We start from the raw sequence: 10,865 nt of genomic DNA, 5'->3' as shown, positions 1-10,865 counted from the left end.
ATAATAGAACTTGATGATTGATGGAAGGTTGTCAATCTCCCAAATAAACCCAATAATCTTCAATTACCCAATAATAAACTTGAATAATAAACTTGAACAATAATTAAGGAGAGATTAATGTGTAATTTGTGGAAAGATTGAAGAGTAATCTATTATAATCTACTCCTAATCTAATCTAAGGAAGGATTTATTCTAGCTAAGAGAGATCCCCCTTTTGATTATTACAAATGGGGTATTTATAGTAGGGATTCATTAGGTTAACTAAGGCTAAATTAGTAATTACACTTTTGAGTTTAGAGCAGGGAAACGCTAGTCTTTTTAGAAGGATGGGCATCTTTCACGGAGCTTGAAGAAACGAAAGTTTGCTGTAAGGGAATCCGGGCGTCCGAGGAGGAAGACGGGCGGATTGTTGAGGTAGTGCACGGGCATCTTCATGGGAATCCGCTCGGATTCTCTGGAGGAATCCGGGCGTCTTGAATGTTGGGACGCACGGGTTGTCACTGCAAGACGGGCGTCTTCGTGGGAATCCGCTCGTCTTCTGTGACAGCGTCTTATTTCTTCACTTCCTTTTTATTCTTGCGGGATTGGTCTTTAGTTCTTGCTTTCTCTTCATACTAGTCCATCTAATATCATCAATAAGCTTCCAAATATGCACGAAAGACGCGAATTTCCGCCTTATTATCTCCTTTTCTACAAAACATATGAAATGCGATAGAAAAGCAAATAGGAAGGTTTTGACGGATAAAATGGCCATAGAATGTTATAATAGTATGCAAAATAGCCTCAATTAGGAGACTAAATGTGCTCAAATAATGGTTACATCAATGATAATGACAATGTTTATATCTCTCTAAATATTGCGTATGTAAATGTGTGCTTCTTCTTGTGTGAGAACGAGATGAGTCCAATATCTTCAAAGTGTTCCTTATATAGGCTTCAATCTTGAACGGCTGCCTGATATGGTATTGATTGCGGATTATTCTCCATTATTGCCTGTAATAATTGCTAATTATTCCTCCCTTAGTTACTGCATTTACTGCAAGATCTTCTCACTTAATGCTGCATATATAATTCTTTTATAATACGCGTATATGGTCTAATTAATATCGTCCTGATATTTTGACCGTTGTCCTCTCCATGGCCTGGCGCCTATCTTCATGTGTCCTGATAGCCTGACACCCTGACGGCCTGACAGTCAAGTTTAGATGAGATACTGATCAGGAAGGTCTGCGGATTTCGAGGCCTAACACTCATGATCAAGTTTAATATGTTAATAAGGTTGTCAATCATACTAACAAAGCAAAACATGATGAATAAATGATGTAATTAACAATAATTAAACAAGAGTAAAATAGATTATACCTACTTGAGATGATCCAACTAATAAAGCAAAGAATAATAGAAGAGAACTTGATTGATTGATGAAGAGTTGTCAATTCTCCAATAATAACCCAATAGTCTTCAATTACCCAATAATAATAAACTTTAACAATGATTGAGGAAAAATTAATGTGGAATGATTGAGATTAATCTATTCTAATCTACTCCTAATCTAATCTAATAAAACTTGATTTATTCTAAGGGAACTTGATAATTTTGATTATTACAAATGGAGTATATATAGTAGTGCATCATTAGGTTAAGCAAGGGTAGATTAGTAAATAGCATTGCTAAGTGTTGAGTAGGGAAATGCAAGTCCCGAAGGAGATGCGCATATCACGTTGCTACTCCCACCAAGATTCGCTCAGATCAGCTTGGAGCACGGCCAGTCTGTGAAGGGATCCGCTCGGATTGGCATCGGGACGCCCGGATCATAGCGTTCTGAGACGCCCGTCTTGGGAGCAAGACGCTCGGATCATGGGGTTCTGAGACGCCCGTCCTGGGAGCAAGACGCTCGGATCACTGGGCAAAGTGCTTCTCTTTTTTAATGTCTAACAATCCGCTCGTCTTGCAGGGGAGACGCTCGTCGTGGGTCTGGGGACGCTCGTCTTGATTCTCGGGACGCGCGGATTGGCGGACAGCTTGTCTATTTGAGCTCGGATTGTAAAACGGACGTCATTTCCTCATCCGGACTCCTATTGGAGTGATGCAAAAGCCTAGACCACTTGATTTTTTGACGCCGTTTCATATAGCATACTTTCAGAGCCAAAGAAGCAACTCTTGGTTTGGTTCCGAGCAATTTCTTCTTGTAATGGCTTCCTTCTCGTCATCCTTACTTTTAAGCCTATGATCCTTCAATGTACTCTTTATTCCTACATCCTTGGTCATCATTATTGCCTCCTCTTCAAACTAGTCCATCCAAGATCATCAACAACCTTCCCAATATGCGTGGGAGACGGGAATTCTGCCTCATTATCTTCTTTGCTACAAGACATAAACAATGCAATAGGAAAGCAAAATATGAAGGAATTGAAGGATAAAATGGTCATGAAATACTATATTAGTATGCAAAATAGGTACAATTAGGGGACTAAATGTGCGCAATTAAGAGTCACATCATAGAGGTGGCGAGGTTTGGTGTAGATGATGGTGTCGGGTTGAGATGTATGCGGGTTGAAGGGAGTTGTTGTTGGTGTCGTGTTGATTAGGGCGTGGTGGTGGCAGTCATGTGAGGTAGTGTTGGTGGTGTTTGGAGCGTGGTTGGGCAGCAGGTGGTGGTGGCTCGTGGTGGAGGCAAGAGGATGAGGTGTTGGTGTTGTTAGATGGGTTGAAACACGGGTTTGTGGGTGTTTGTTGTACGATGTGTAGTTGGGTTGGTAGGGGTGTTTGTTGAGATGGGTTGGATATTATAATTTTAGTAGGGGATTTAAGACGGGTTTAATAATTAATAATTAATAATTAACGTAATAATATAATTATCATAAGTTTATAAATTATTAAGCGAGGATAATGAATTAATAATAATGGAATAATTATTTTATATAGGTGACGGAATTGGTTGAATGGATTTATTAAAGAATAATACTTCTAGTAGATTTCTTTTATTCGGATTGCGCTATTTGGAGTGCTTGCTTTTGAGGTAGGATAACTACTCAACTGGCTATTGTTATCGTATTTCACATGAGTATTTATGGCTGGAAGTATACTTGTTATATCGTTATGGTTGAGTATTGCGGATTATATCCGGCTGATTATTAGTATTGTTCGTTGCATTCATATAAGAATGGCATTTGCATTAGTTATCATATTTATTCTGGCAGACATTAACTTAAAGTAATGTATAGTGGTTATCAGATTTATTCTGGCAGACGATAATAATCGTGAATTCTCGAGGCAGGCCCCAAGCTGGTTCTTCAGATCGTCTGGTGGATATTTATCAACAATGTGTTGAGGCAGACATTACTTTATAGTAATGTAGTGTGTTTTCTCACCTTCGGGTTGAGGCTGCCCCGACCAGGGATTGGCGGGATAAATAGTGTTGCGAGTGATAAACTCGGCTGGATGGTTCTATTAAGTCATATCATGCATATTCATATTGTTATTGTCATCTACTGTTGTTAGTTATTCTACTTAACCTCGTGGTTGATCGTGTATTTGTGAACACCTGTGATGAATCATAATGGGGAGCAGATTGACAGGTACTAAAGATTAGCTAACTTGGGAGCTTATGGGGATGCGTGAGGACTCGGCCAGTCTACCTAGAAATCTAGACCATTTAGTTTATTAATCACTTTATTTATTTCCGCTGCGAGTTGTATCTTATTTTATATTAAGTTTAAATTGGTTAAGTTGTAAAACATGTATTCGCTAAGTTTTAATTTAAACTACTTTGGTGAGTTGGACTTTGTTATTCACTACCTCGGGAAAATGAGATGGTAACGCTCACATTTACTTGGGATGTCTAGCTAAAGGCTCCTAAATAAATGGGGATGTTACAGGGCTGGAGGAAACAAGAAGCAGAATTACAATCAGTACCGTTCGTTTTCTGCCGGTGGAGCCGTGAGTGGCGGTGGGATCGGCCGAAGCATGGTGATGAGGGGGCGAGTGGTTTAAGCAAGACACAGTGCTATGGATGTGGTAGATTTGGCCATAGGATCGTTGAGTGTAGGACTACTGCGAGGAGAAATAGTATGGGTGTAGGATTTGGTGGTGGAAATTCTAATGGGTTCAAGACACCAACACCTAGTTATAGGAGCAACCGTTTCAATGGATCTTGGAATAATTAAAGGATCTACAACAACAACAATAACTTTCAGAATCGCTTCAACAACAATCAAGGCAATGGAAATGGAGGGAACTAGAATGGCACCGCAAAACAAGGGACGGCGTCGGCATCAACGGTGCAAGGAGGCGCGAAAAACAGTGGCAAGTTATTCCTGATAGGGAAAGAGGCCGCTGAGGAAGATTCTCATGTGGTTTCGGGTACTTTTCTAACCAACTCTAAACCCATTCAATTATATCAAGTGACCATGTTAAGGTGTTGGGATTGGTTGACCCAGTAGTGATAAAAGATGAAGTAACCATACCTTTTGGGGAGTCGATAACTTGTACCCCTGCATATAAAAACGTAAATATTCTTATCGGCCAAGTTTTGTTTTCTATGTACTTAATAGAATTTCCATTGGGTGGCTTTCAGATTATTTTGGGGATGGATTGGTTGAGTAAGAATAGTGCCTTTATCGATTGTTATCAAAAGAAAGTATCTCTGAAGGGACGACCAAAGGGAGTAAGAGTGTCTTATAGGGGATTTGTAGTGAGACCAAAGGTGAGACTTATATCAACGGTTATCCTGGAGTCGTGTTTGAGGAAGGGAGGAGAGTTGATCTTGTGTCACGTAAGGGACCTGCATGAGGAAATGAAAGGCGCAAGAGAGATTTATGTGGTGAGCGAGTTTCAGGATGTGTTTCCGGAGGAGATTCCAGGTTTACCTTCAAAGAGAGACGTGGATTTTAATATTGAGTTGAAACCAGGGATGGGACCTTTTTTTAAAGCACCTTATAGAATGGGACCTAAGGAGTTGGAAGAGTTGAAGAAGCAGTTGGAGGAGTTACTAGATAAGGGTTATGTGAGGCCAAGTGTGTCACCTTGGGGCGCACAAGTGTTATTTGTTAAGAAGAAGGATTGGAGCATGAGATTGTGTATAGATTACAGGGAGTTGAATAATGTGATGATTAAGAATAGGTAACCTTTGTCTCGAATTAATGATTTATTTGATCAGTTGAGTGGAGCTGCAGTTTTCTCTAAGATTGATCTGAGGTCGGGTTACCTTCAGTTGAGAGTTAAGGAAGAGGATGTACCTAAGACCGCCTTTAGGACGAGGTATGGACACTACGAGTTTGTAGTTATGCCTTTTGGTTAGACCAATGCACCTGCAGTATTTATGGATTTGATTAATAGAGTGTTTAGCCCTTAACTTGATCAGTTTGTTGTTGTCTTTATTGACGATATATTGGTGTATTCTTAGGATAAAGAGGAGCATGAGAAACATTTGAGGATTGTGTTACAGACCTTGAGGGAGAATGATTTGTATGCTAAGTTGAGTAAGTGTGAGTTTTGATTGGATAAGGTAGCATTTCTGGGTCATGTGGTGTCAAAGGAGGGAGTGTCAGTTGATCCAGATAAGATTGAGGCAGTGTCTAATTGGGAGAGGCCGAAAAACGTGGCAGAAGTAAGAAGTTTTCTGGGGTTGGCTGGCTACTCCAGGAGGTTTGTGAAAGATTTCTCTAAGATAGTCAAACCTTTGTCCGCTTTGATGAGGTAGGAAAACAGGTTAAGTGGGATGAGAGTTGTGAGACGGCTTTTCTGACTTTGAAGGAGCGCTTGACCACATCTTTTATCTTAGGTTTACCTGCATGAAGTGAGGATTTTGAGGTGTATAGTGATGCTTCAAAGAATGGATTGGGGTGTGTGCTAATACAACGAGGGAAAGTGATAGCTTATGCTTCGAGATAGTTGAAACCATATGAAGAGAATTATCCGACGCACGACCTGGAGCTAAGGGCGGTCTTTTTCGCTCTTAAATTGTAGAGGCATTATTTGTATGAAACTACTTTCAAGGTATTTTCTGATCATAAGAGTCTTAATTATATTTATACTCAGAAAGAGCTTAATATGAGACAAAGAAGGTGGATAGAGTTGATTGGAGATTATGATATGAAGATAGTTTACCATGAGGGGAAGGCAATGTAGTAGCGGATGGTTTGAGTAGAAAGTCGGTTTATGCTTTATGTTTGGCCATGTCGCGGCTTAAGTTGCAAGATAAGTTGGAGAAAATGGGGATTTGTATGATAAGGAAAGGGGATTCAGTTGGGGATTTGACTATTGAGCCAGAGTTGGATGTGGAGATTAAAGAAAAGCATAATGTGGACCCGAGAGTGGAGAAGTGGTGCACAGCCGTGGTGGAAAGCGTGTTGTCACGGTTAGCCGCGGGGATTGATGGTGGTTTGAGATTCGAAAGGAGATGGCGTGTACCTGATGATGAGGAATTGAAAAGAAAGATTTTGACTGAAGCACATTCTACACCATATTATGTGGATCCTGGAGGGGATACGTTATATAAAGATTTGAAGAAAACATTCTAGTGGCCTGAGATGAAGAAGGAAATTGCTGAGGTTGTCTCTAGATGTCTAGTTTGTCAGAGGGTGAAGGTGAGTATAAGAGACTGCAGGGTAAGGTACAGTCGTTAGATGTGCCTGAGTGGAAGTGGTAGAGCATTTATATGGATTTCATTGTTGGTTTGCCTCGTACTCAGAAGGGCAATAATATGATTTGGGTGATAGTAGATCGTCTGACTAAGACATCACACTTTATTCCTATGAAAGACACTTGGAGTAAGGCTGAGTTAGCTAAAGCTTATGTTAAGAATATCGTGAAATTACATGGAATTCCAAAGGATATTGTTTTTGATCGTGATTCAAGGTTTATTTCTAAGTTCTGGCAAGAGTTGCAGGAGTGTATGGGTACGACCTTGAAAATGAGTATTGCAATTCATCAAGCTACAGATGGACAGACTGAGAGGACTATTCAGACTTTAGAGGATATGTTAAGAGCTTGTGTTTTGGAGTTTGGAGGTTCATGGGAGGAGAGGTTAGACTTGATAGAGTTTTCTTATAACAATAGTTATCATGCTATTATTGGTATAGCACCTTTTGAAGCATTATATGGAAGGAAGTGTAGGAGTCCAGTTTGTTGGGACGATGTCACTGATGCCATGACACCGGGGCCAGAGTTGATCCAACAGATGGTTGAGCAAGTACATGTAATTAGACAAAAGATGAGAGCTGCACAAGATCGACAGAAGAGGTATGCAGATTTGAAGAGAAGTGAGATTGAGTTTGCAGTATGAGATAAAGTTGTTTTGAAAGTGTCACCAATGAAGGGAGTAACGCGTTTTGGCAAGAGAGGAAAGCTGAGTCAGAAGTACATTGGGCCTTATGAATTTTAGATAGAGTTGGTGAAGTGGCATGTCGTCTTGCACTACCACCAGCCTTGGCAAGAGTTCATAATATTTTTCATGTTTCACAGCTGAGGAAATATGTGAGTGATCCTACTCATGTGTTAGCAGCTGAGACAATTGAGATGGATGAGAACTTATCTTATATGGAAGTGGCTAAAGAGATTTTGGATAGAAAAGTGAGAAACACTAGAAATAGTGAGATTGCTTTGGTGAAAGTTTTATGGTTTAATCATAATGTAGAGGAAGCTACTTGGGAAGTTGAAGCTGAGATGAAGGAGAAGTATCCTCATTTGTTTGCGTAAGGTATGTTGGTTACAAGGACGTAACCTTTTTCTTTTGGGAGTAGAATATCACACCGCATTGATTTTGGTCATTTATGATAATGATACAGATAAGCTTGTGTATCGTTTATCATGTAGTTGCTTGGTTCGGGTAGTATGGTGTGGTGAACTTCGGGACGAAGTTTTTTTAAGGAGGGAAGACTGTAATACTCCGTATTTTCATTAATAATTAATAATTTATATTTATAAGAAGTGAATAAATAATAATAAGTTGTGTCGTAAAAAGAAAAGAAAAACAAAATAAACAAATAAGAAGGACCGGGTTGGACCGTGAGGTAACACGGTTTGGACCGTGTGGGTGACGAGTTGGAGGTGTTTGAGGGAAGGTGGTATGTGGTTTGCGTGTTATCTATGTTCTAAGATGTTTTCATTATTTTAATATTAAAAGCACTTTACCAGAAACCTTCCAACTACATCAACCAACTAATATAAATACCTATCCTATACCTTACCATTATATTTATTCTACTTCAAAAACTCATACATAATTGTGAGGGGAGTTTTGTGAGACAACCCTAAGGAGGAATTTTCATCTCGCGCAAATTAATTGTGGTAAGTTATTTTATCGTCTCACATCAATTATTTACGTTTCGACCTTGACCCATACCTTAACCGTGGTCGCTGACCACCGTGACCGTGGCCGTGGGGACGTTGACCGACAGGTTGACCACCGTCGGGTCAACCGTGACATGGGGGAACGTTTGTGACGATTTTTCGGGATTGTTTTGGGTAATTTACATCTTAAATTCATTAATAAGATTAGTTAATAATTATATATAATTTAATTGATTGTTTAGGCGGTGGATTTGTGGAAGAAGTTTTTTGATTTATTTTGATTGCTTGTGAAGATTTTCTAAAGGTAGTTTAACTACTCAACTATGTTAATTGGTAATTGATGATGGTTAATGATGGATTTGTTGTAATTGTTGTCTTAAACATATCGTCGTAGTTCTTGTCTTGAGCATATTGTGATAATTGTTGTCGTCTCATAATCATTTTTTTATCATTGTTGGTTGGTTCTCTATTGTTGGCTGGAATTGTGAAAGAGAATTGGCAATGCTTTGAGATTATTTGGTTAGTCAGGCACGGGGATGTGGAAGAGCCGTGGTCTTGTACGGTTTTGGTCTGCCAGGCACGATGGTGTTCGGAGGTTACCGTGGACCTGAGCAGTACACCGTGTGGTGTCGGTTTCTGTGGTTTCGGTTTTGGTGTATTGTGGCACACAGTTGAGCCGTGTGTGTTTGACGGTCTTGGATTGTATTTCATTATCGTACCTTATTGCAGGATGTTGTATTATTACTGTTGTTTAGTTATCCTACTCAACCTTGTGGTTGACTGTGTATTCGTGAACACCTGTGATGAACCAAATATTGGGGAGCAGTTTGATTTCAGGTTAGCTTGTGAGAAGTGTTGGATGCTTAAAGGGGCATATTGAGACGAGATTATCACTTGAGTCTAGAGATCACTTTTTATTATTCAGACACTAGTTATTTTATTTCCGCTGCAGTTGTTTTAAAAACGTACTTTGTAATAATTATTTATCTCGTTGGAACCTTGTAATAAAAGTCTTTTGTGGCACTTTAATTTTATATCGTCTTAAAGTACTTTGGTATTATTTGTCTTTTATACTTAGTACCTCTAGCGACTGAGATGGTGACACCATTATTTATTTGGGAATGTCTTGCTAAAAGGTTCTTAAATAAATGAGGGTGTTACAGGGAACTACTCGGAAGCAAGGGATGACCGTATACTAGACCAAGTGTGACCTAAAATAGACCTAGTGGTGTTATAGTGGACCGAGTTGAGGATTTACTTGATCGAGTGGCTGACACTCGGTCGAGTGGGCGAGCAGTCGACCGAGCGGGAAAATGGCTCTAAGCCAGGATGATAAAAAGCTTAACACCTATCATTCTTATTACTTTTTCATATTGAAAAAATAATAAGAATGAAAAGGCGTCTTATTCAAAAACTCAATTACGACATTCCTTCTCTCCCACTTCTCACCTCGGAATGCACCGTTCTTATTCTTATAGAGAGAAACACGCTTTCATATCTTCTTAATCCGAAATGAAATGGCTTGGGAGAGGAAAGTTTCCTTTTTTGAGGATCTTACCGGGATCATATACAGTTCAGGCGAGGTGGGGCTAGTAGCTCAGAGGATTAGAGCACGTGGCTACGAACCACGGCGTCGGGGGTTCGAATCCCTCCTCGCCCAAAACCGACTCCAAAGGGAAGGGCCTTTCCCTTTTAAGAGTAGGAAAATCATGATTGGGATTGCGGAGCTGAAGCTATGGAACTTGGATGTGGGTCTTTTGTCAAAGTGGAATAGGCCTTATCTTTTTATTTTTTTTTTATTATTACGTGTTATCATTCACTTATTTTTACTAATAGTATGCCGCCCGCATATTTTTTTTACGCCCCGTAACTCTTCCTCAGCCAGAGAATAGCATAGCAAGTACAAGTATTAGTAGCATAGCAAAAATGAGTTCCTCGTCATGTCATTAATATTTTTTATGTTTGCTCGCGGTAATTGTAACCTCTGGGGAGAATCAATGACTGCATCTTTGATGCACTGCTAGTACATCAGAGAATTATTAATTGGCTAGTTCTAAATATCCCCAGGACTTTGGAACAAAATATTATCCCAGACCTACAACCGAGGTATTGACAAAGATTATCAAATAGCGCATAACAGAATGAGAATGTGATACCATACGATGAGATAGAAAAAAAGATAGGGAAGAGGTTACCCACTTACCTACTCTTAACAGTCAAAGCGAGCCTCTTTATTCTGAATTAAAGAATGTAGAATTCATTAAATCTCCCCAAGTAGGATTCGAACCTATAACCAATCAGTTGACAGCCGACCGCTCTACTACTGAGCTACTGAGGAACAACGCCAGAATCAATCTCATAGAATTACATTACCGGTCTGAACCCATGATCAGTATGAGCTTGAAGCTTCCTTCGTAAATCCCAGAACTTCTTCGTAACGGCTCCCTTCCGTGTCTCTGTAGATACCTCATTTCTGCACCTCCCGCAAGCCACCCGGTGATGATTGGGCCGCATGTTTGGTACGGGGAACGATTTATGACAGTTCGTAAGTTTATCGTCAAGTGATAGCTCAA

At 39.8% G+C, this 10,865-nt stretch overlaps 1 protein-coding gene and 2 non-coding genes across 3 annotated transcripts; 2 read left to right on the top strand and 1 right to left on the bottom strand.

Annotated features, from left to right (window-relative positions):
• The first annotated feature begins 6,530 nt into the window (after nucleotides 1–6,530).
• LOC141613619 (uncharacterized) lies at nucleotides 6,531–7,698 on the top strand. Its single transcript, XM_074432363.1, has 4 exons — nucleotides 6,531–6,587; nucleotides 6,692–6,899; nucleotides 7,083–7,279; nucleotides 7,465–7,698. The coding sequence occupies exons 1-4, from the start codon at nucleotides 6,531–6,533 to the stop codon at nucleotides 7,696–7,698; spliced, it is 696 nt and encodes a 231-aa protein (XP_074288464.1).
• Nucleotides 7,699–9,878: 2,180 nt separating this feature from the next.
• On the top strand, nucleotides 9,879–9,952 carry TRNAR-ACG (transfer RNA arginine (anticodon ACG)). The gene has a single exon. It is a non-coding gene; the product is annotated as a tRNA-Arg (tRNA).
• Nucleotides 9,953–10,558: 606 nt separating this feature from the next.
• Nucleotides 10,559–10,630, bottom strand: TRNAD-GUC (transfer RNA aspartic acid (anticodon GUC)). The gene has a single exon. It is a non-coding gene; the product is annotated as a tRNA-Asp (tRNA).
• Nucleotides 10,631–10,865: the final 235 nt, after the last annotated feature.

Source organism: Silene latifolia, chromosome 11 (assembly GCF_048544455.1).
Source record: "Silene latifolia isolate original U9 population chromosome 11, ASM4854445v1, whole genome shotgun sequence".
Lineage (NCBI taxonomy): Eukaryota > Viridiplantae > Streptophyta > Magnoliopsida > Caryophyllales > Caryophyllaceae > Silene > Silene latifolia.
Note: the sequence above shows the minus strand (reverse complement) of the source record. Positions and strands in the feature narration are given on the sequence as shown.

Bases quoted from the DNA above. Each gene is read 5' to 3' on its own strand.
- LOC141613619 (XM_074432363.1), top strand. From the start codon at position 6,531: ATGAAGAAGGAAATTGCTGAGGTTGTCTCTAGATGTCTAGTTTGTCAG. The intron at 6,588-6,691 runs GTGAGTATAAGA...CCTCGTACTCAG, and splicing joins TAGTTTGTCAGAGGGTGAAG to AAGGGCAATAATATGATTTG. The intron at 7,280-7,464 runs GTATGAGATAAA...CATGTTTCACAG, and splicing joins GAAGTGAGATTGAGTTTGCA to CTGAGGAAATATGTGAGTGA.